Source organism: Diospyros lotus, unplaced genomic scaffold, assembly GCF_014633365.1.
Source record: "Diospyros lotus cultivar Yz01 unplaced genomic scaffold, ASM1463336v1 superscaf1, whole genome shotgun sequence".
NCBI classification, from domain to species: domain Eukaryota; kingdom Viridiplantae; phylum Streptophyta; class Magnoliopsida; order Ericales; family Ebenaceae; genus Diospyros; species Diospyros lotus.
The window spans coordinates 3,071,902-3,096,405 of NW_026267104.1; the positions used below are offsets into that span (position 1 = coordinate 3,071,902).

The 24,504-nt window shown below is 37.6% G+C and overlaps 3 protein-coding genes, 1 long non-coding RNA gene and 4 other non-coding genes across 8 annotated transcripts; 2 read left to right on the top strand and 6 right to left on the bottom strand.

Moving 5' to 3' along the window:
• The first annotated feature begins 3,239 nt into the window (after window positions 1–3,239).
• On the top strand, window positions 3,240–5,176 carry LOC127793210 (pentatricopeptide repeat-containing protein At4g21065-like). The gene is made up of 2 exons (XM_052324013.1): window positions 3,240–4,954; window positions 5,047–5,176. The coding sequence occupies exon 1, from the start codon at window positions 3,380–3,382 to the stop codon at window positions 4,934–4,936; it is 1,557 nt and encodes a 518-aa protein (XP_052179973.1). The 5' UTR covers window positions 3,240–3,379; the 3' UTR covers window positions 4,937–4,954; window positions 5,047–5,176.
• On the bottom strand, window positions 5,080–7,535 carry LOC127793211 (2-hydroxy-palmitic acid dioxygenase mpo1-like). The gene is made up of 4 exons (XM_052324014.1): window positions 7,070–7,535; window positions 5,567–5,629; window positions 5,420–5,491; window positions 5,080–5,326 (listed from the first exon to the last, which is right to left on the bottom strand). Exons 1-4 carry the CDS (start codon window positions 7,406–7,408, stop codon window positions 5,210–5,212), a joined length of 591 nt encoding a protein of 196 aa, XP_052179974.1. The 5' UTR covers window positions 7,409–7,535; the 3' UTR covers window positions 5,080–5,209.
• A 1,636-nt stretch (window positions 7,536–9,171) lies between these two features.
• Window positions 9,172–9,245, bottom strand: TRNAI-AAU (transfer RNA isoleucine (anticodon AAU)). Its single transcript has one exon. It is a non-coding gene; the product is annotated as a tRNA-Ile (tRNA).
• Window positions 9,246–12,187: 2,942 nt separating this feature from the next.
• Window positions 12,188–14,051, bottom strand: LOC127792771 (uncharacterized). The gene is made up of 2 exons (XR_008021217.1): window positions 13,905–14,051; window positions 12,188–12,359 (listed from the first exon to the last, which is right to left on the bottom strand). It is a non-coding gene; the product is annotated as an uncharacterized LOC127792771 (long non-coding RNA).
• LOC127793283 (small nucleolar RNA snoR122) lies at window positions 12,925–13,005 on the bottom strand. The gene has a single exon (XR_008021298.1). It is a non-coding gene; the product is annotated as a small nucleolar RNA snoR122 (small nucleolar RNA).
• Window positions 13,225–13,312, bottom strand: LOC127793281 (small nucleolar RNA R44/J54/Z268 family). Its single transcript, XR_008021295.1, has one exon. It is a non-coding gene; the product is annotated as a small nucleolar RNA R44/J54/Z268 family (small nucleolar RNA).
• Window positions 13,462–13,534, bottom strand: LOC127793280 (small nucleolar RNA Z267). The gene has a single exon (XR_008021294.1). It is a non-coding gene; the product is annotated as a small nucleolar RNA Z267 (small nucleolar RNA).
• A 7,309-nt stretch (window positions 14,052–21,360) lies between the features above and the next one.
• LOC127793209 (expansin-A1) lies at window positions 21,361–22,938 on the top strand. The gene is made up of 3 exons (XM_052324012.1): window positions 21,361–21,549; window positions 21,653–21,965; window positions 22,260–22,938. The coding sequence occupies exons 1-3, from the start codon at window positions 21,423–21,425 to the stop codon at window positions 22,564–22,566; spliced, it is 747 nt and encodes a 248-aa protein (XP_052179972.1). The 5' UTR covers window positions 21,361–21,422; the 3' UTR covers window positions 22,567–22,938.
• Window positions 22,939–24,504: the final 1,566 nt, after the last annotated feature.

The following is a 24,504-nucleotide window of genomic DNA, read 5'->3' on the forward strand; positions in this document are numbered from 1 at the left end:
TTTGACAATATCATATAAATTTAATATTCTGTAAACCCAAACCAGAAACTCCTAACACAATCCAAAAATCAACCAAGTAAAAAGAAAAAAAAAATACAAATCTATGTAAATGTATATGCGTCCCGCCAGGGGGCGACCCGGTGAGGGCGGACAGCAGCAGCGGGTGGCCATCCGAGCAGCGATGAGGGGCCGGCGGTGTGATAGGTGCAGGCGGTTGCTCGCGGCGGAGGGAGGGGCGATGACGGGTGGGGGCGCGGCGGTCCGAGCGGCGCTGTGGGGGGGGGGGATGGCGGTTCGAGTGGCGCTGTGGGGGGGATGGCGGTCCGAGCGACGCTGTGGGGGGGGCGACGGCGGTCTGCGGCCGGTGGTGGGGGTGACCTGGTGAGGGCGAGGCGCTGCGACCGGCAAAGGCAGGGGCAACAGCGGACGGTGCTCGCGGCGGGGGGGGGGCTAAGGCGGATGCTGCAACCCGCGAGGGTGGGTTTGAAAGAAAGAATAGGGGAAAGATACAGCGATTTTGAGAGAGAGAGGGGGGGTTGAGAAAGGGTGGTTTTGAGAGAAAGAGTGAGAGATTTGAGAGAGGGTGGTTTTATTCTTCGGTGGGTTTGAAAATGGGCGGGCCAAAAATTAATTCAAAAATATTTGGGTGGGTATTTTAAAACATGTCAATCTCTCGCGATATTTTTGTGTTAAAATATCGCGAGAAGTTAGAGTTGTCTAACTTTCTGTTTACTATTCCGTTCGTGTAGCATTATCCAAAATTTGCTATTCGTAATCAATCTAATTAAAATATTTAATTTTACTATTTACAGCCACACTTATTATTTTTTACAACCATTTACATGTCAAATATGCCCTCCACACACTCAACCCTCAAAAACAACGCCCACGCGCATCAAATCTTATTCTTCTTCTTCTTCTTCTGTGACAGCGTCGCCGACTTTGTTTGCCTCGCCTACTTTGCTTGTCTCGTATAGCCTGTTGGAATCTCCCAAATCGCATAACCAGATAAAAATTTTGCCTTCTAATTTGATTTCATATAGATGCGATAGTGTTGGGACTCGTCGAAGTTCCTAGAATCTGGCCGATGCTTGGTTACTGCTCGAATTAGGTGTTCGGGAGAACCCGCACCCCCGAATCTCAGTGTTCGGGGGAACCGCCAACCCCCGAACAACGAGTTTCGGGGGGCAATTAGCTCCCCCGAACAGCGGGGTTCGGGGGAGCCCCAGCCCCCTGAAACTCATTGTTCGGGGGTGGGGCTATCCCGAACCTCATTGCAATAATATTTTATTAACTTTATTTAATAATATTACCCCATTGTAATAATATTTTATTTTAGTATTTGTTGTTAGATTTTATTTAAATTAAATTTATTTAATTTATAATAAAATGTCATAAATTTAATATAAATAAAAATAAATATAATTTTATTACGATTTGTATTTAACTCAAAAAAATTAAAATTAAAGCAACATTAATTTAAAAAAAATAAATATAATATTAATCTAAATAGTTGGGGCACGATCATTCGGAAAAATTGATATACTTTTGAAATAATTTATATAAAATCATTATATATATGCATATAGTTATAATATATAATAATATAATAATATAATATACATATATTATATAATACATATAATTGTATTATAATATATAATATATTATATACATTTGCATTCTCCCGAGCCTCATGATTCGGGAGAATGGATAGTATGCATATTATATATTATTATATAACATATATAACATTATATTAATTATATAATATGTTATATAATGCAATTCGGGAGAATTGCATTCTCCCGAACCTTGAGGTTCGGGAGAATGCAAGTCTCTAGAATTCATAATTTCAGAAAAAATGATTTTTTTCGAATTCATTGATTCGGGAGAATTAATTTTTTCTAAATCTATGAATTCGGGGTGGTTACCAAATCTTGAAATTCGGGATTTCCCGAACACCCCGAACCTCGGGGTTCGGGTCATCCCCTAGCTCCCGAATCTCGACGTTCGGGGGCATCCCCGAATCCCGAGGTTCGGGACATTCCCTAGCCCCCGAACCCCAAAATTTGGGGCATTCTCTAGCCCCCGAACCCCAAGGTTCGGGGGCATCCCCTAGCCCCCGAACTCTAAGGTTCGGGTGGGTTTCAAGGCGTATTTTTTATTTTTTAATTAATCTTATTTTTTTAATTCATCCCTCTTCTATGTATATGTAAATTATGTTATTGAACTACTGATAGATATTGTAAATTGTGTTGTTTCTCGACGAAACAAGAATACTCATTATCTTTTTCGTCAAACTCTATGTAAATAATAATGGATATTAATCTTCTATCGCTGGATAATAATCTTCCATCGCTAGTAGTAACTGTTGATAATACTAGTAATTGGTTATGGCGAGGAGAACTGGTCCGAGCAATATTTAGTATTGAATAATTGTGGTTGCGTAATGCTAAGTGTTGAATAATAATAGTTGTGCGATGTTCAGTGGGTGAGTAAAGTGGCTATGGTGATCATGATCGAGAAAGTGAGTGAACGCGCTTGAAGAGTAATGATGGGTGGTTGAGCGTCAAAGATTTAAATGAAGGGCAAATATGAATTTTCATTTCAAGGTATTTTAGGAATATTAAAAGTGAGTTGTGAAAAGCAAAACGTATGGTTACAAATAGAATTTCCCTTTGGATTATCCCTTATCTGTGTTTGGAACAGATTCCCCTCGAAAAAAGAAAAGAAAGGCGCTAATGTTAATGAATAATGCTATTTATTTATATTAAAGATGATTTTTTAGTCTAGATGATATTTTTTTTATCAGATAATAAAAAATTATGAATATTTATATTTATTATACATCTTTTCCTTATTATTTAAATTAAAAATTCATTATCAGTTTAAATAAATAGCATTATTAGCCCTCACAGGTGTGGTGTAATGGTAAAGTATCTAAAATTTTATATGAAATATCAAAGTTTGAATCAATGTCGCGACTTGTTAAAAGATTTAATTCTCGTATGGACTATATTGAATGTTCAATTCTGAATGTGTATAGATTGTATTCGCATTCGAATTTATCCCAAATGTGCATTTTGGGAAAAACTCAGTCGTCTATAGAGATTAATCAGGCAAAACTCGGATACCTTAAGTAAATAAAAAAAAATAGCATTACTAAGATTAATTAATCAGAGATAAAATAAAACGGGGTATAGGTGCTTGGGCCAAAACAAACGGCTGATGGTTGAACGGTTGAAGAACATCACAATTCCAATCCTTATTAGCACCTTTTTTGAAAATTTCATTTTGTTTCATTCAGGAAATGAGTGGTGTTCAGTTTCTAATTTCTATGCTGAACCTTTTGGCGTAGAAATTGGAATCTTAAGCGATGGGCAGCAATAGCATGAACTGTAAATGCCTGAAAGCATATTTGACGGTTTCGCTTTGTATTTCGAAGCTGCCCCTTCTCCCATGGCCTCTTCTTTCCCAGCTCAGTTTTTCTCCTTTTTATTCAGCCATTGCAGCACAAGATCCAGATCCATGTGGTAATCACACTTCCAAGGAACGGGTTCTCTCTCTGTTCAAGCGTTGTTCCGCCTTGGAACATGTGAAGCAGATTCATGCTCACATGATCCATACTGGCCTTGATCAAAACCTCTGTCTTGCTGGGAAGATCGTCCTTTTTTGTGCTGTTTCCGAGCGCGGTTCGATGGATTACGCAGCCTCAGTTTTTGAAAATACTAAGAATCCTGATGGATTCCTCTGGAACAATATGATTAGAGGGTTTGTAAGGACGGCCCAATTTGATAAGGTTTTTAGTTTCCACAAGAAAATGCAAGAAATGGGAGAAGTTGCGGACAACTTCACGTTATCTTTTTTGCTTAAAGCTAGTGGGCAGATGGGATCAGTTTTGTTGGGAAAGCAGATGCATTGTTGCGCTCTCAAACATGGGCTGGAAACTCATGCATTTGTGGGGAACGCTCTGATTCACATGTATGGCATGTTGAGGGAAATTGAAACTGCGCGCCAACTGTTTGAAGAAATACCCAAACCACACCTGGTAGCTTGGAACACCATTATTGACTGCCATGTTCATTGTGGGAAGCATAGAGAAGCACTTGAGCTGTTTTCCAGAATGTGGGGGAGTGGAATGGAACCAGATGAGGCCACATTGGTTGTGACAATTGCAGCTTGCTCCGCATTGGGTGCTTTGGAGTTTGGGAGGTGGCTTCATTCATTTGTTAGCCTATCTGTCCTCGTTGACATAGTTTCAGTGTCTAATGCCCTGATTGACATGTATGCAAAGTGCGGCGCAATTGATGAAGCATATAGTGTGTTCAATGAGTTGAATGAGAGGAACATAGTAACATGGAATTCACTGGTTCTGGGATTGGCAATCCACGGCCACGCAGACAAAGCATTGGCACTCTTCAATAAAATGTTGGAAGAGAAGCTTGAGACACCAAATGATATTACTTTTTTGGGTGTTCTATGTGCTTGTAGCCATAGAGGGATGGTTGAAGAAGGAAGACGGTATTTTGACAGTATGAGACAAGACTACCATATCCAGCCAACGATAAAGCACTACGGGTGCATGGTGGATATTTTGGGCCGAGCTGGATTGGTGGAGCAAGCTTATAAGTTGATAATGGGCATGCCAATGGAGTGCAATGCCATTGTATGGAGGACTCTGTTGGCTGCGTGCCGGTTGCATGGTAAGGTTGAACTAGGGAAGCAAGTTAGGAGGCATCTTCTTGAGTTGGAACCAGATCATAGCAGTGATTATGTTCTTCTAGCGAGCATTTTTGCAAGTGCCGGCCAATGGGATGAGATGGCTAGAGTAAGAAAATCAATGACAAAGAGGGGAGTTCAAAAGCCCAAGCCTGGTAATAGCCTTATTGGTATTCATCCCAAGTTGATGGAGCCAACCAAGACCTTTGCATAGTCGTGATAAGAGCTTCAGGTACATCTTGATCAAATACGAAGTTCTCAACCTAGTTTCTGATGCTATAGTTCATGCAGTAGAAAGATATCTGATGTATCATGCGTGTACAGATGATAAAGATTTTTGAGTCTGGTGAGAAAAGATAGGAAAACATTCAAATAGAAATTCATATATGAGGGAACAGTCTAACAAGGTACATGCTGATTTATTTTCTCAATCCGTTTACATTTTGTAATTGAGGCCTATATCATTCAATTATTGACCCAAATCAAGTTATGAAATTTTCTTCTCTTTGTTGTCCTGCCATTTTCTAGTTTCAGCGTCTATGTTTGCTTTCACACTCGCATTAAACCCTGGATATGGTTCGTAGCCAAAGAAAATCTGTAAGGCCTGCAAGAAATGAACAATTACAGCATATATTGTTAAAGCTGCATCGCATAGGAGTTAAATTTTTGGTTTATGCAACAAACAGAGAAAACTTACATCGAGTAATACTAAGAAGGGAACCATAAGGAGGGCTTGAGCCAGGTTATCCCGCACAGATGGTGAACGGCTCTGTAGAAAATAAAAACCTTTTAAGATGTAGTCATGCATGCTAAAGAAGGTCATCCGAAATATAGAAGAACTTACCTCAAAAATAGCATGGCCAATTATCTGTGTTGACCAACAGAACAACTGAGTTGCCAGAACAATCTGGAATGTGTTATTGAAACAAAATATTAGGGTTCAATTCTATGAGAGGTAAATTTATCAAGAATAACAATAACTTTCAAATAAAATCTACCTGCTCATACCCGAAGAAACAGACGGAAGAACTGTTAGAATGATAGTATAGTCAATTACAGAGGTTTTCCCATATACCTCTGAATGGCTAGGTAGTTCTCCTCAACCTTAGGTTTGTGTCATCATGAAAGAAGTCCTATATGTCACACACTCACTTTTGGGGGTTAATTTTATGCAGGCAACACACAGTTTTGACCTGTTGATTGGGCAACAATGTGGCGTCTACATGGTGAAGACTATTACATAACATTCCAGAATGTTCTAGAGTCATCCAACTAATTCTAGATAGTCCTTTTGTATTCTTGTATCTTCTATTATGGTCTAGATTATTCCATATAAACGTAGTACCTGGTAGATGAATACTAGTAGTTGGTAGGATGTTTTGGAATGTATTTATGATGGAGGATTCTAGAATAGGTGAATGGTTATATATGCCTCATCCCTCCCGTTTTCTACTCGCCCCAATCTCTTTCTCTCTCTAAGTGCAACACGTCGCCTCAGGGCGTGAGATATAGGACTAAAATCTGCAATATTACTTGCTATCTGAAATGTTTCGTGTGAGTCCTATGTTTACTTAGGGGGTTCCTGGTTCAGAGTCTAGACGTTCAAAATGGTCTTCTTAGGTCCCCAAATTATGACCTCTACAACTTGTATTAGCTAGATGACATTGGCATTCTCCCTATGACACTCCTCAACATGTTCATTAACTTGTTCTTGAATCTTTGAGATTGGCGAGATATCTCTCAGCAGGTTGATTCCATGCTAGGCTAGTAATGTAATATTGGTAGAATGGATAAAACCATCATAATAGAGCTTGGCAAAAACACACAATATCAATCTGATGGGTATAAATTCAAGTAAGAGTCAAAGTTAGCAATAATAAATATATTTCAACAAGGCTAACTAAAATATTCAAAGGATAACAGAAGCAACCTTCCATCAAACAGGAGTGATCTAGGTGACTAGCTATTGCTCAGAGGTTGTGGAAAGAACAGTCGGAAAGGATAACAAAGTTAGTCAAAATTGAAAAAAACACAAAACAAAACAAAAGGCACAAGGCATATCCAGATTTTGAAATCGTAACATGCATTTTTCAAAGACAAAAATGTTAAAAGCAGAGATATGTTCATGGTTAAAGATGACAAAAGCATCTCCTTCCATAACACGTAGTAGTCGATAGATATAAAGAAACAGAAAAAAGAAACCGGTAAAGGTGGATGATGAGATAATAGTTAGTGATGTTGATACAAAACAAAATATTACACTTTGGATCCCCTTGCTTCCCTAATCCAAATGTATTCATGTATCAAATGCTTCAAATAATCAAGAAGGAAGGAAATAAAACTGTACCTTCCAAGAAAGAGAGAAGCCGAGATTCTTAGCAAGAAGACTGGCAGAGACCCAACAGGCCAAACAGAGGAAAGCAGCCAGAGTCCCAGCTTTCCTATCCAAACACACGTAGTACACAACGTATACCAAGGTGAAGATGAGCCCAAAATTTGGAACCAGGCCAAGGCGGCACTTAAATGGGCACTCGAAGAGAGGGGGAGTGAAATAGAAGAGAACAAGGGTGGTGAAGAAGAGTGGCCACACGAACAGCAGGTGTATCCAGACGTTCACTGGGTTGCCGTGGTACGCCTTGTGGAACCCCAAGTTCTTCTCCAGATCAAACAGCTTCAGCTTCCCCATTGGAAAGGAAAATTAAAGGGCGTTTGTTTGGGGCGAGAAAATTTCAATATTTTCCGGGAAAGTTTGCGGGGGAAGAAAGGAGGTGAGAATGTTGGGAAGGGAAGGGGAAGATGGTTGGGCATTTATAGGAAAAAGGCAGCAACTGTGTGGGCGATGGATAAGAAGACCAAAGTCTACTTTTATTGTATTTTTCTGGCCAGGTCAAGAACAAAGGCAGCAGCTAGGAACCAGACAGAGGCACAGCACAACCGTCCATTGGAATTTACTTCTTTCCGCGGCATCGTATAAGAAAAGGAAAATGCTAAAGTACGCCGACTATGTTACGCTGCATTTGTATTGGCCTTCCCCTACTTGGACCGGACCCGACTACCTTGACGATTGGGCTAAAGTGATTTTTATATAAATAATTTTTTTTTATAACATACCAGAAATTTCACAACAAAATCAATGGAGCGTTACGCTAGGTAGATTCGGCTAGTTTTTTCTTTTTGGTGGGGACTTGGGTCCAGATCAGAAATTAATGGGTCGGATTGAGATAGCTGGGCATAACAACCCTTCTTGTGTATTTTTTGGCCTTTCTTTTTCTGTATGGGTTGGAAGTTTGAACTCTTGCCTGCTTTGCATACCAGTGTGAACACATTGACACTTGACATTAAAGTATTGGGTCTCTGAGCTGTGCCTGTGCGCTAAACTATGTTCCCGGGCAAACACAGGTTGTGTCAGTGAGACGACCATTGAGACGAAAACTTTGTGCAGGTAAAGTAAGTGAGTTTAGCAGTTGTTGAAATTGAGAGAGAGAGAGAGAGAGAGAGAGAGCATTTGGACACATTCAGCTTTGCTAATTGCTATAAGGCTGCAATGCTGTCTGACTAAACTTACCTAATCCATTCAGATAATTTTGTTTGTGTTTGTAGCTTAGCTTGTACATGCACAATAACCCATGTCTAAGTTGATGACGAAGTGTAAATTCTTCCAACCCAGAAACATAAAAACAAAAGTATATTTTCACCATCTTGATATTTCTTGAGTTAAAATTTGAGATTTTAAATTTAAGTATAGTTTTTAACAGTTATTGAATTGTACTGTGTTTTGAAGTTCAAGGATGAGGAAGTTAATAATAGTATATTGAATAATTTTTAATATTAATACTTGTAATAAATACATATTATTTTTAAATAAGGTATATTTATCATATATTATTTTTTATTTTAAATAATTTTATCTACTAAAGTAAGGAAACATTAAAATCTGTATATATTTTGATAATAAAAACATTAGAAGAAAATTTCTAATGTTATAGGAGGAAGCTACTTTTGCGGTCAAAATCCGATATATTGCAATTGTTAATTATATACATGTACGGATTGTGGAATGTGGAGTGAGATTTTTATGTGTGTAGCAGCATTTCACTAGTAAACAATATGAGAATTAATAAACGTGACAAGCAGGATTATTGGTTACAGTGAGAATATACTTTTATGAAGTTATTGAGATTATTGTATTTGTGTGTTTGCAATTTTTTATTTTGACAAAAAAGATAAATTATAAATCGAACTCATGATTTACTGATATAAATCCTAATTTATCGTGATCTAACCACTTTGCTAAAAATAATTTTTTGTATGAAGTTCTTTTTCCGAAACTTACTGTGTGTGTGTGGAGCTAAAAAATGCATTATGCAGGCCCATTGGCTCTCAAAAGCATCGAACGAGATGCCATCGCCGTGTGGCCGAAAATGAGAAAAAAGGACAAAAAAAATAATTTGGCCCATGCAGGTCTCGAACCTGCGACCTTCGCGTTATTAGCACGACGCTCTAACCAACTGAGCTAATAGGCCAGTTGTCCTTGTCAGTTTTCAAAAATAATTTTGTTTACCAATTCTTCGTCTTTGGGAGGGGGATTTGGTGATCCCGTTCTTTATCGTCCCACTTTCCTTTTATGAAAAATTTTCAACCACAATATATTAAAAATAATGTTAGTCTTGTAGTCTAAATTGATGGTAGTAAATGTCTTCTTATTAGTTTCAATAATCATTATAGTTATTAAAACTAACACAATATAAAATATTTCATTATTTTGTCAACCCATCAATTCAACACAAGAAAGAAAGAAAGAAAGAAAGAATACAAATATCATTACTCTAAGTATTATTTAGACTACAAAAGCAGACCTCGCATGTGTTACTCACCTAACCCCACTTTGTTAAATCAGCTTTCAACGTTGAAAACTTTTCAGCGGGAGAGGTTTACATTTTATGTACCAAATCTCAATCAAGAATGAGCCAAGGGGTGGAGAGACAGTATGGACGAGTCCAAGCCTCGTTTTGATATTTCTTTGTCACCGTCGAGAGATTCAGGATTAAGTCCAAGTTTGGTTTCTGCTTTGACATTGTAAAAACCGGGGTTGGGTCCCTCCTCTTGTTTTCAATTAAGTTTTTGGCTGTTCACCTCCTCTAGCTCTAGGTCATCCAATCAAGTTACATACATTTCTTAACTTTGTCGTCCGACTGGTTAAGAAATTTCCTACTTCCCATCTATTGGACGTACAAAGAGTAACTAATTTGCCGTTGGTTCTAGCGAGGACCCCCAGAGAAAGAGAGAGAAGAAACTTTTGTTTTGAGGAAAGTTTAACAGCAGAGAACTTCAAGTTGTAAAATCGTCTTTCAATCTGGTCATTGCATGTTCTTAATTTATTCATCACAGAACTAAGAGTAGATGGATTCAAGAGTTCTTGGTTCAAATCAAGATCCATAATTAAATCATTAGTCATAGCTATAGGAAACATAACAAGTACAACTAAAAAGGTTAATCCCATTATCCCGTTAAGAAGATAAATGTTGTGAAAACTAATTCTGTTAAAATAATTAGTAATGTACCTAACTAGTCAGCTACCAAGTGTTCCTGACCATTACCTACAAAGATCTGTTCCGAGAATGAATGGAAGGCTTGTTGCCGTCTCGGGTAATAAGATTGGTGGTTGTACCATCCATGTACGAAAGAAGGCCATATTTATTCTCAAAGCATAAGTAGAGTAGTCAAGCAAGTGATGTATCAAATTTGGATAGGTGAACCGTGAGTTTGATCATTGCTTTATGTAATGAGGCAAAATTTTACACCTGTGATTTACCTAAACGACAAAGGCCGTGTAAGGAGGGTCATCCCAAGAAGACCATACAAACCAGAATTCTAGTGAAGATAAGTTTGAGGAATAGCTTGATTAACAGTATAGCCAGAATCATCAGAAAAATTCCCCTTGAGGATAAGAAACCTCCTCTTTGAATATAGTACTAATTAGATGATGAGACGCCATACCAATTTCTGTCAAACCCAAAATAACACTGAAGTGCAGAATGACCTTGTTTAGAGCGAACATGACAAAATAATTTTCCTCCTCGTGTTCGGCCATAGCCCCTACCAAAATTATGGCCACGACCTCTATTGACACCTCTATTAGAGTTTCTACCTTGTCCTTGCCCAAAAGAATGATTATTCACACCAATATTAGCTGATAAACCAGTAAGATCTGCTTGCCTTTCTGTATTAAGTTGTTCCATTCTCTGTTCCCGAGTCATTAATATAGACAAGTCTTCATGCAGAGTATGATTTTTAGCTAAATGTGATATCAAAGGAACCACAGAATTATATCCGGATCCCAGATCATTCAATAAACGCAGGATCTGGTCATACGAGGTCAGAGACTAGCCTACTGCCATTAGATTATCACAAAATGATTTGATTTTAAGACCATAATAACTTATACTAGGGTTATTTTTCTTGAGATTTTGTAGTTGATTCTTCAGATGTTAACACCTTACTAATAGATTCCTGAAGAAAACTTTGTTCAAAAACTTGTCAAAACTGAAGAGCAGTAGAGCAATGTGTTACTCGGGCCATAACACTTGCACTTACTGTAGACAGTAACTAACAAAGAAGACATTTATCAGCCTTTTTCCAAGCTAGATCTCCTTGCTAACTATTTTCTGAACATCTATACTATGAATCAGATACATGATCTTCCATGTCAAGAGCACTAAGTGCTGGAATGATCCAAATCTTCCAGAACATATACTTATCCTTATACAACTTAATGGACAAACTAAAATTTAAAGTTCGAGCCCCAGTAGCGACATTCATACCAGATGAAGTTGTTCTTGTACTAGCGTTGTTCAATTCAGAGTTTGAAGCAATTGATAGATCGGAAGCCAGTTGTGCCATGATACCATTTGAAGGCTGCAATTATAATAACTTCAAGAACAAACACTTGATAGCTGACAAGTTGGATGTATAGCTAACTGATTTAGCAAAATTACTTTTCACAATTTTAACAGAATTAAATACATTTCTTCAACTTACTTTGCACACAGGTTCCAAATTTACTGATCCATCATTATATAGAAAAACCATTGGTTCATTACAATACTATGTCATACCAGATCTGATGTTGCTTTTACGTCGAACAAACTTAAGTCAGTTCTTAACTTCTTGAACTCAAGCATACACAAGGATTCTGCAATATCTTAAGGGTACAGTTGACAAAGGTTTAGTTTGTTGTCCAGCTAACCATCTTTAAATGTACACAGATGCAACAATCTGTTGCTTCCAGGTCAAGTGCTGGAGTAGAGTGTGAACATCTACTTGTGGCTTAACTGAAGTTTCGTGGTTTTAATCCTTATATTCAGAGAACTGGGATTTGCATTATCACGTTGTCCGGTAATGTGGTGTTATAACCTGTCCACAAAACAGCTTGCAAACAATCCAGGATTTCGTACAGCACAAAATATTGAGAGATTAATGTTGATTTCATTAAAGAGAGAGTAGCTGCTAAACAAATTGAAGTTAAATTTCTGCCGTCTTAACAAAGGACTCTTCTTGACTTGGATTTGAGATTCTCTGCTCCAAGCTGAATCTAGTGTCTAATCCCAAGTTTTGTTTGCAACTGGGTGTAAAGACAACTGCGGTAAAAATTAATTCTGTTAAAACAGTTGACAATATGCCTACCTAGTTAGCTATCAAGTGTTTGTTCTAGAAGTTTATTACAGCAGTTCAATTAATTACAAAAACAAAATAAATACTATGATCTCTTTTCAGTAATTACAGTCCTCACTCTACAATGAAACTATTAGATCTCTCTCCTCAACTCTCTCTTCCTTGAGTCATCTACTTACTACCTTCGCACATCCACCAAACAAGGCATAACCAAATCTTAAAAATGTACAATATAGTTTTCACTTTTACAAGTAGTTTTTTTTATATATGGAATTTGGGATCAAGACGATACCACAAATCCTTTAATTAACCAATATTAAAGGGATTTAAAAAATTAAATCTCAGTCAAACAAACCATTGACTCAGTTCGAATGGTTTTCTAAGTCTTGGGGGCCATGATCACACAATACCCCATAATTGAAATTTTCAGTTCTCCCGTTGATTGGTATGCAATGTCTGGAACCTGAATATCAGAATTAGCAAGGAATAATTTGTCAGGCCTAAACAATGCGTGTAAACCATTTGATGATTTGCCTCAGAGGTAGTGACAATCCAGATATCATCATGCTCTTTATATCTGATAATACGTGCAAATAGAATGCATCATCGGCAAACCCGCAAATAGCAGTAGATTATTGCATGCATTAATGACAATTCCAACAACGTCCGTTACGGTTTAACAGGCTTCAAAGATGAATTGTTAAACCATAAATCATTGACTAGGGCTTTAAAATGATACGGTAAAGTAGCAAAGATCACAATTAGAGAAAGATTATGCGAAACATGCAAATATGATGCAGTAACAACGATTTCCAGAGTTAATGCAGCGTTCGTGCATCAGAGAGATTCCCAACGACAAATCATCATTCTCTGTGATAGAGTTTCTGATGTCCCTGTCTGTTTTATCATCACTTGCACTAACAAATACTTGGAAACCAATCACAATGTTTTCGAATATGGCATCCATCAATCACTCTCCCTAAAAGGATCTACGGTTTTCTTAAAAAGCAAATCACTTCAAAAAAAATTCAGCAAAATAAAAATGATAGAAAAAGGATTAGGCTCAGAGAGGTGCCTCAGATTAGGTTCTGTTCATAGTGGTGAACACTCATAGTATATTTAAACCCATCACTGGCACTTTCGTACTAAAATAGGAACAAAACTCCCATGTTTCATTGCACGAAACAAGGACAATTCACATGGCAGTGAATCCATGCAAAAATCTCATAGGAATCAAGTCAACGAAACGGATCCAACAAAAAAATTTGATAACAGAAAAGAAAACAGAAATGATGGAAAAAAATTCTTATGAAGGACCAAATGCGAAGAGAAACAAATCCAAGCGAGGTTGGGGATGCCTCAACGCTTCAGATGAGTTCTTCACTCGCAGAAGTAATATAATCATTGTAATTCTAATGTCCATACCCATCACGGGCATAGACAACTCAAATACAATGAAAAGATCGCATCAACCAACGAAAATCAAATGCAGCAACAAACATTATTGAAACCTGTTGGTCTTCAACAAAACCAGAAACCAAAGATTTCCAAAGCAAAAGGAAATCACAGCATCATTCCCGAGACGCCATGGAGAGTTAACTCTCTTAAAACCCTAACTTGCAATAGAGGAACAGGGGAGAAGAAATGAGACTTTAACAGTTGAGACGGCTCTAGGGTTTAAGCCGCGCTTATATATAGAGGTGTGTATATATCTGGAATGTTCGCCATCGATTAATGGGAGGGTAATCGGACGGCTAAGACCGATCCACATGCTTGCGAGCCCGGAAGTTTGTCAGTATATCTGGCGGCCCAGTGGATCCGCAGCGAAAAGCCCAATAGGGGCAAGTGAAGAGGGCTTCCAGAGGCCCATAATTCACTAATTGGCCCGTCAGCAAACGAACTGTTTATGAGCATTGTTTTACCCAAGGCTTTTAGTTGGAAATGCAGGCCGATAAATATGGGCCTATGTGGGCTTAGCTCAATCGTAGCCCACTTGAGTGTGATATAGATTCATGGAGATAGCATTACTATGGGTGGGGTCCGAGTTCCCATTAAAGCTGTGTTTGTGTTTGATTTTTATTTTTTCTGACGATCGATCCTGTTTGTTTGTGAACTTTTAGGGGTAGCACAATTGGTTAAAAAAAAGAAGTAGAGAAAACAGAGTGAATTTGGGTCTTGGATGGGACATCTACTTGAATGAAATTCTATGCAGTAGACGTGGATGGGACGATTCGAATGAAATTATTAAAATTAATTAAATTATAGGTTTAGACACTCCATGTTACTTAAAACAAAAATTCTACTCGTGTTTGAGAATAAAAACAACACGTAATTTGTAAATGTCTTTCAATTCATTTTCATTGTTTGGAAAATTCCACAACATAATTAATTATAAGATATGGGATGAAAGCGGCTTCGATCCGGTGGGCCGGTCGCTCATCGTCGTCGTGGACTAACGGAAGCCGGGCGCTGCCACTGACACTGACACTGACGTGCCATTTTCACGTTCCTCGACATGCAACCTCAAGAAACTGAGATCACTGGGCCTGCGAGTGCGTTCCATCTCTGTCTCTAACAGTACAATTAGCAGTGTTTGCTGTGACTAATTACGGGCGCCGCGTGTGAATGCTGTTATTGACAATTCAATTCAATCCATGGACTAAAAATAGCAGGTGATGAATGAGTCACAAAAGGCAAGGCGATGGATCCAATCCTGCAGGTTCATTTTAACGACTCTTAATTGGGACACACTTGCCACTAAATTAAGGAGGGTTAAAGCTTGTCCAGATTGATCCTCCTCCAATGTCCATATATATATTCAATATCTGTTCGATTCGATATCTACATATCACATATGCATGCAACGACGACACAATACACAAATTGTCTTGTCTTGAAAAGGAAAAGGAAAGAAAAAGAAAGAAAATATATAGTTTGTGACGTAAATATATATATATATATATATATTCGTCTCTTGCTGCCAAAGAAACATGAAGAAGCAGACAAAAGTAAAGAGAAAAGGAAACAAGGAGGCAAGGCTAGCTAGACATTCTAACATGTTCTATGCCAAAGCATTATGTCTTGTTAGTGCTTAAATGACTCTGACTGCCGCTTGTCCCTTAAAAGCATTTGTTATCTCTTCAATCTGTGGGGTCTCTTTGCTCCTCCATCTTTGAAATTAACTTCATTCCTTTTCACGCCTCCTCTTGGATTTCTCCCATATCCCATTCGATTCGCCTCCACAAATTATATATATATATATATATATATTAGCAATACAATTTAATTATTTGTTTTTAAAGAACATTTTACATACAATTAAAAATTCATGCATACTTAATGTAATTATTATAAAATAATTTTAACTTTTGATGATGAGTCAAGGTCATGGAAAGGATTGGGCGGCCCAGAGAGTCCAGACCAATTAAGGGATGCGTGGGATCGAGATTGAAATGGTGGCCACGGCACTGTCACGTTGAGGGCTTAATTATTTATTATTGGTCCCGTTAATGCGGAAATACGTACGTACAAGTTTAGCTAAGATAAAAAAGCAATTTTATCAATAAGGCCGTCGTGGTCTAAGATATAGGAATCTTAATTCCCATTAGATCAGGAGTTGTTGGGGGGTGAGTCAATAGATGTGGAGGGGGGGGGGGGGGGTTAGATTAGAGGAGTTTGCCAGCTACCTCGACGACATTGAGTCACTTACTGTGAGGAGTGTACGCAGGAGTACTAGGGAAGAAATTAAAATTAAAATTAAATTGTCGGTATTGCAATAAAATCAAACTATTAATTTTGATTACACATGTATATAGAAATCTTGCAATGCATCGGTTGGGTTGAGGCCCACAAGCTTTAAATTAATGAGTTCTCACTAAATTCTTCACCTACCATGCATGCACTGAACCCATGTGTAACTATATACATTATATATATATATATATCCTTTTTCCTTCAAATAAAGCAAAGCTAGTGATTTTCTTCCACTCTTTTTATCTCTTAATTTGACCATTAATTGAGAAATGATATTTTAACAGAACTTTGTACAAAAATATCACTGTCCATGCTAAATTCTAACATTAAATTTCCTCATGTTGACACAATGGCCACGGTCTAATCTTCCACGGTCCCCATCAAAAAATTTGGTCCATTAATCTCATAAATATTATCAACTAAAACTCATCCACTCTTACCACCATTGAAAAGTTATAGATATGTCACCCAAAAAGATTTAAAGAAATGTCACTCTCTTTGTCACTCAAAAATTTAAAAAAAAAAAATTATAAAATTTTGATTTGGTCAAAAACTCATTTTTGTGCTACTTTTAAATTAAGCTAGTACTTTATTTAATAGGTAATGCTATTAATTGTTTTTAGGTAATGGATAAGGTGTAACAAATATATTTTATTTTAAATAATCCTATATATTGGTTAGCATTACCCTTTTTAATTAATTTGATGCTTTCAATTAATAGTTAAATTGAGTTGATTAAAGTATTTGTCCCATTCGATTTTAGTATAAACTGATTCAGTAAATTTGGTTCACTTTCTTGCCATCATATATAACTAATTTAATAACCAAATGAACACTACTAAATATCGGAGCCCATTTGAGTATTATTTTTGAGTTCCCATGAAATGTTTTGATATCAGGATTAATATAAGGTTATGAAATGTTTTTATATCATTATTATATTACTTTAAGTGAATAAGATGTTTTGCTTATAGACAATTAGCCAAGATGGGCATATATACCTGCCCAGAAGCTCGATGGATTGGTAGTGGAGCATGCGAATAAAGTGCATAGAACAGCATGGAGGGTAAGGGTTTAAATTTTAGTTTAAATCAGATGAGTGGTGAAGAAGAATATATAGGAGGAGAATCTCTCTTTCTTTCCTTTTCTTTTTAGTTTTTTTTTTTTTATGTGAGATAGTTTGTATTGAAAGTAAACAACCATTTTGTATCTTCTACTTTCATATATATCCCTCTTTTTCTTTTTTTAAATCAGTTTAACATTTGGATTTTTTAGAATTAGTTAATTTCATGCCTGTTTTGAATTTGGCAAATGGGGCTTTAGCTTATAATTGTTGTGGAATGCATTATTTGATTAGATCGAGATTACTTAAAATTGTCACATTAATTAGTTGAATATATACAATTAATCTGCGTTAGCAAATAAGGTATTAGTCAATGGAGCCAAATATATCTATTTGAAAATTGAATTATTAACAACTTTAGTCTATTTTTAGAAGTTTAAGTCTTAAGAGTTGACTTAAAATAACTAAGAAATTAAATAATCCTATTTAATAGTGATATGTTGTTAAAAGATTGGTACCGACACTAATATTTGTCAATTTCTTGCAATTTTATGGGTTTGACAATTAAGTTAATACTCAACAATAATAAGAGATTTGAGTAAAATAAATGCATGCACATGTATATCACAGAGAAAATTAATTAATAGTTTTTATAACTTGCATAAGGATCGAGGATTTAAATATGAATTCTGTGTGTTTAAGATGTGACTCAAGCATGACTAAGATGTGGTGCTAATAAAAGTTCAAGCCATATCTATTAATGGTGGAGCTAGGCACTAAATCTTATACATGTTCAGATATCTTTCAAGTGACACTTAATTATTAGGTCAGTTAACCATGATCATCGTGTCACATATTAATTTTCTGCTGGTTCAGCTCAGTACTTGTACAGAAGCTTATCCTTGAATATATAAGAAAGAAAAAGAGATTCTCACAAACATTTAACCAACCAATTAATTAATTGGAGAAAAAAACTTCCAATAACAGTAGCGAGACGCTTTTAGCAGCAGCATGAGGCATTAATCTAATCTTTCTTTTGCTGGCTGCGTGCTTGCTTACTTCCACGTACCCTTGGCGAATGGAAGCCCTAAAGCATCTCTCTCAATTACATCATGCATTTCCAGATTAACTGAATCTCATTAAAATAAATAATTGCTCTCCATCCATCAAAAGACATTGCAGTCCCGTCCCGTCCTCCAAAGCAGCGGCCTTCAAATTTTGCGGCTATCATCAAACCCAAGGAGCCGTTGAACCTCCAAAAACTGCTTTTTGGTTTTCGTGATTATTATTATTATTATTATTATTATTTTAAATTCACAAATTAAATTCATGTAGTAAAAACATTTTTTACATTTTTTTCTTTTTTCTTTTTACTATGTATATATGTGTATATATATATATATCAGGGAGAACATATGAAGGGATATACGCGTAGATGTTGTACATGAACAAGTAATTACTTTTGGGTGGGTTACGTGTAGAGAAGGGAGATTTATAGTTTAATTCGAAGTTAATGGTCAGAATAAATTAAGAAAAGAAAGTTAGGTAAACGACTGAAGAAACAATAAAAAGACAAACTCCCATGCAATCCGGGGAAGAAGTAGAAAGAAGGGTGCCACTGATTATGGGTCTTGAAAAGCTTGGTGGGAACCCTTCCAAATTAGTCCCTTATCAAGTAGCTAAATTACGCAGCTCATTCAGCATGTCAAAACATGCCCCATGTGAGACGACGCCACGTTAATACACTTACGAACAACTCTGGGGTGAGTAAGAAGATGTTTTTGTTATGACACAACTGTTAAAATTTTTAAGTGTTTCTGAGAGCGATTAAAATTAATTTTTAATAGAGATAAAAATGTTTTATTTAGTAAGATTAATCTTATATTGCTCGAGAATATATAAGTTTGCGACCGCATCCAATTTACTCGGAGATTAAATCAGTGGGAAGACCGATTTCGTCCAGAATTAAGCAGTTAAAATTCAGACACTTAGATTATAAAAAAAAGAAAAAGAAAATGTTTTGGCAGCAATGGTAAAATGGTTGATTGAAAAATCATGGGTTTCTCAGCAACGGAAAAATGAAATAAATTAAGTTTTATAGTATGATATCTTTGTAACACAAGGCTGCTTTCTCATGACGCAGGCGCAGGCCAATGCTAAAATGACAGGCAATTAATTGTTTCGCAGTCACTGAGAAATGAAGCTTTAGTCGGTTTGCCGCCCATAGGGTAAGAAGCATGGGATGATGGTTGATGGCAGTAGAGAGCAGAAAGCTGGCTAAGGAAGAAGCCTGCAGCCGACTAAAGAAGCAAGCATGCTAGATAGCTAGCTCAACAAGAGAAAAGATAGGGAGAGAGAGACAAGAAAGATAGATAGCTGAATATTGGGGGTTGGCCTTTAAATGAATTTGTTAATATTTTTGTCAAGTTGGGCGTGGATCTGCACATGCGATGATTGTTGAGTCCCTGTTTGGAAATGTGTACTACTGAAGAATCGAAGAGTCGCATTGAATTCAATGAACGCGTGCTGCGCTGCAATAAAGGGCTCTCTCTCTCTCTCTCTCTCTCGCAGCGTCCTTGGTTCTTACAACAGATTACTGTTCGTTTGTCATCGCCTACCTCACCCACGTGCCGCCCCTCCTCCTTTCTCTGCACCCAAACACACCATGCAATTTTTTCAACCTCATAATAAATAAATGGGTCAAGACCAATTTAATTCCTTCACCATCTCCAGTCGTAATAATCGGCCTTGCTACTACAATCCTGGGTCCTGGCAACACTAGAATTTTCTAAATGGAAACCACTACCTTCCGACTGTGTACTATTTGGAGTCTTTATTAGAAATGGAATGAATTGCATGTGAACTGGCTTTGTTTGACATTGAAAACTGGGATTTTTAATTTTGAGCATTATAATTAACTTGGACGCTTATACATGCCATCAGTACTACTACTTTAAGAATAAATTTACTGATAATATACATTATTAATAGTGTATAGGTGCTGCATCAATGAGCATTTAGCATCATGCACCCTGCTGCTTGTCAATTTGTTTGACTCTGTTAGGCAAAGTGGTGCATTATGGTTCCATGATTGGACCAACAACTTGGAATTAATTAATAAAACTATTTCAGCATGCATATTGGCTTTGTTTAAGTGAGTTAGCTACTCTTTCAAGCAGCTCCATGCTCAACACAAGCCCGCAAGTTATTGGCATGCGCATTTAATTAGTGCTGTACTCCTACTGTACTGTGTAACAATTCATCAAGTATCTTAATCTATCATTGCCTAGAATTATTATGCATTCCCTGTTGTTTTTATTTATAATTTTATCTTTTAATTATAAGAACTCTTATTATGTTATTTGTGAAGAGTATTTCCGTCTATAACACGTGGCTCAACAACAAAGCTTCAACATAGCTCAATGTCTCGTGTAGTTAAAATCAAAGGTTAACTAACTGCTTGAGAGTTGAGCATGAGGCAGGTGAACCATTGCATGAAATCAGTGACATCTCACAGATTTAGCGATACTGAAAATTTGAAAAAATAATTAATAATACAAAATTTGGGATCATGAGAACAAACACAACTCGAATATCTTGGCTCATATATAATCACTTCTGGTGTTTGTTTAAGCGTTTTAAAGAGTCTGGCCGGCAGTGAATTCGACTTGATTCATCGCCATCATATATGCTCATAATTTCCATATAAACGATGCTTAATTAGGTAACTAGTATCTCAAACACGCAACACGTACGAGTAACCCGATTGTGTGTTCAACCACGTTAATCTCCCCAATCTGAAATAGTCGGAAGGCATGCACATGGTGGCTGCCCACCATGTGCATGCCCACAAGTGGGGACGCCATGGATTCTGGACGGTCTGTGTTTCAAGTTGCCAATAAATGACGATGATCTTTGACGATTCCACATGCACACACAACACACAGCGCCAAACTTCAACCTCAAAACCACGTGAAAAAGCGGCAAAGTACACTCACGCCTTGTATACTACGTACTACGCTGAGCCTCGCACCTGGCGGTTTTGGGTCCCCACGCCTCCCGAAAAAGAGCCAGTTAAGTAGTTGTGACGTGGACTTCGCGATGCTCTCTTCTTCCCCACGGGGCTCTATTTATTCCCACCCCTCCCCTCGACATTTCCTCACCTCTTCTCCATCTCTCTCTCTCTTCTCAGTCTCTTCAGGAAAAATTAAACATGTATCTTCTTGGGTTTTCCATTGTTGCATTTCTCTCCCTTGTCTCCTCTGTTCATGGTTATGGTGGGGGATGGGTTGATGCCCACGCTACTTTCTATGGAGGTGGAGACGCATCTGGCACAATGGGTAGGTGCATTTTTTACGACCAGTGAGAATTTTCTGTTCAAGGAAGTTTAGCATATAACACGTTTGTGAAAATGCCTGAACCAAAATCTTGCTTGCTGTGCAGGTGGGGCTTGCGGGTATGGGAACTTGTACAGCCAGGGGTACGGGACTAACACGGCGGCCTTGAGCACGGCGCTGTTCAACAATGGGTTGAGCTGCGGGTCTTGCTTCGAGATAAGGTGCGCCAATGACCCGAAGTGGTGCCTGCCTGGCTCCATTGTCGTCACGGCCACCAACTTCTGCCCGCCTAACAACGCACTCCCCAACAATGCCGGGGGGTGGTGCAATCCTCCCCAGCAACACTTCGACCTCTCTCAGCCAGTCTTCCAGAAGATTGCTCAGTACAAAGCCGGGATTGTCCCTGTCTCTTACAGAAGGTACCCTTCTTGTTTCACTATAAAAGTTCTGGACATCCCACGTTACAAAAGAGACAGACAGATCTTTAAATTGACTCTTGAAAATGTAAATTGTAAAATTAATTATCCCTCATGAACTGGCAAAAATAACTTCCTTATATATTTACACAAGATCTTTAAATTGATTTTTCTTTTTATCTTGGCAGTTCAATTGATTTTTTGGTAAATTGCAAACACCCGTGAGGTTGCACTAAATCACAACATCTGCCCCCTAAATTCTAGAAATTCCATTAACTTCACTTGGACCAATTGCAGGGTGCCTTGCCGGAAAAAGGGGGGCATCAGATTCACAATCAACGGCCACTCCTACTTCAACTTGGTCCTGATCACCAACGTCGGCGGCGCCGGTGACGTGCATGCAGTTTCCATCAAAGGGTCGAGAACTGGGTGGCAGCCCATGTCCAGAAACTGGGGCCAAAACTGGCAAAGCAACACCTACCTCAATGGCCAGAGCCTCTCTTTCAAGGTCACCACAAGCGACGGCCGCACCGTCGTCTCCAACAACGTTGTCCCCGCCGGCTGGTCCTTCGGCCAAACATTCTCCGGTGGCCAATTCGCATAAATATAGATAAGAATAAGATAAGACAGACAGACATATAAATCTAGCTAGAGTATAGTAGTGGGGACAAGGCTTCGAGCTTAACAGAGATAGGAGTTGCTCACTTAAGCTCTGGAGGCCGTTTAATTTGGGTCCTATGGAGTTTGGTTCCTGTCTCTGGTCTTTTTAGGAAAGACAGAAACTTGGCAGTGGTGGGTTTTTACCACCCTCCACTTCATGGTGGTTTTAGGGTCCTATTTTCTTTTTTTTTCTTAATTTTATTGATCCTATCCATTGCATTGCTATTGAATGGTTGGGTTTCAGTGAAGTAAATTGTAATCAGTTATTTGGCTGAGCGAGTGAAAATTAGAATTGTAGCCGTTGAATGTTGTGCTCTCTCTCTCTCTCTCTATATGTATATATATATATATATTTATAATGATGACAATAAAGGGGGAAGAGATCCCTCGCATCTTTTTTCTCCCTGTCAACCTTTTTTCTAATCTCTAATGCCTGCTTTGGTAGAACTTTTTTTTTTAATTTTATTTTCATTATCCTGAAAGTAGAATGCAAAAGAAAAGAAACAAAGTTGAAAATAAAATCCAAAGTTAACTAATGCTATCAAGTAACATGTTAAATAGTTTGTTTATTAAAATTTAAAACTTGAAACCCCGTCGTACCAAGAACAGCTATAGAAAGAAAATGCGGAAAGAAAAGGCAAAATAGGATAAAATGAAGGATCCCTGACGGGCCCAATCTTCATGAGCCCAAACTCTTTTTTTAAGTTCTTAAAAATTTTAGCCCAGAAAAATTAACTTAGAATGGGCCAGGCCGAAATATGGCCTGGCCGGCCTGGCCTTGAATACGAAAGCCCATTGAATAAAATGTGTAAGATATTATTTTTTCGGAGTTCATCATCATTATAATAATTTGTTAACACCAAAAGGGTATTTTTTTTTTTTTTAACGTTTTTGCCAAGTTTGGCATCAAAATTTGAAAAGAATATCATTATTATTAAAAAAGTAGTACCCGTATTGGCCAGAGGAAGGCCAGATCGTGGCCCGAATCAGTGTCGGGCCTGATCTTTATTTCTTTCTTCATCATTCATGCCACATGCCACAAACAAAGACAAAGACTGATATTTACCTTCCAATTCTTGTAATAGAAATACTCGCTCTTTGAGAGTGAGATTAGGATATTAACTAATTAATTGTTATCAACTCATTATAGTTTTCACAGTGAAAATAGCAGAATAACTAAGAGAAATTAAGGACAGTATGTATCACCTAGGCTTACTAAAAAAATTGATGCGGGGACCAAATCCAAATCCAATGAGTCCTTCCAAGTGAAATGAAATTCTTGAATATGTATGCATTAATTTAAGCCCCCACCAATGACTCAAGTAAAATTAGAAAACTTGGATTATGTTATAGGTACTCTATGGACTACATAATACATTATAAATGATAAAAATACTCTCCGTACCTCACCACTTTGGGTGAGAGATATTTTAGTCATGTACCTTACCGCCTTAATTTATCATTTTGAGTGAGAGATATTTTGAACATTTTATCTATATTATATATCCCATGATATAACCCATAAAATACTAATAGCATTTTTTTTTAAAAAAAAAACTTTCTAAAGTGATTTTATTAAATAAAATTGACACTCATCATCCACGTGTTTGGCACTCATTGGATACCCTAGATACCACGTGGCAAAGATCTTCCAATCGGATGCATCGCAAAAATCTTCCAACGTAGCAGTTGATAGACCCACAAAATCTCTACACAGCCAAACAGCGAGCAAGGAAAAGATTAGGGGATATGGCTCTGCTAAGGATAAGGATAAGGGATTCTCAGTCTGCATCCCATTGGACGATCTAAAGCTCGCCACCGCATCACAGCCGTCGGATGCCCATGATCCAGCAAACAACTAGAGCCACAAGAATCCCTCTCA

What these genes read in the sequence shown, in the direction of transcription:
- LOC127793210 (XM_052324013.1), top strand. Translation starts at nt 3,380, where the DNA reads ATGGGCAGCAATAGCATGAACTGTAAATGCCTGAAAGCATATTTGACG.
- LOC127793211 (XM_052324014.1), bottom strand. Translation starts at nt 7,408, where the DNA reads ATGGGGAAGCTGAAGCTGTTTGATCTGGAGAAGAACTTGGGGTTCCAC. An exon ending in GCTTCTCTCTTTCTTGGAAG is followed by an intron (nt 5,630 to 7,069) that starts GTACAGTTTTAT and finishes AACACATTCCAG; the next exon opens with ATTGTTCTGGCAACTCAGTT. An exon ending in CCTTCTTAGTATTACTCGAT is followed by an intron (nt 5,327 to 5,419) that starts GTAAGTTTTCTC and finishes CATTTCTTGCAG; the next exon opens with GCCTTACAGATTTTCTTTGG.
- LOC127793209 (XM_052324012.1), top strand. Translation starts at nt 21,423, where the DNA reads ATGTATCTTCTTGGGTTTTCCATTGTTGCATTTCTCTCCCTTGTCTCC. An exon ending in AGACGCATCTGGCACAATGG is followed by an intron (nt 21,550 to 21,652) that starts GTAGGTGCATTT and finishes CTTGCTGTGCAG; the next exon opens with GTGGGGCTTGCGGGTATGGG. An exon ending in GTCCCTGTCTCTTACAGAAG is followed by an intron (nt 21,966 to 22,259) that starts GTACCCTTCTTG and finishes GACCAATTGCAG; the next exon opens with GGTGCCTTGCCGGAAAAAGG.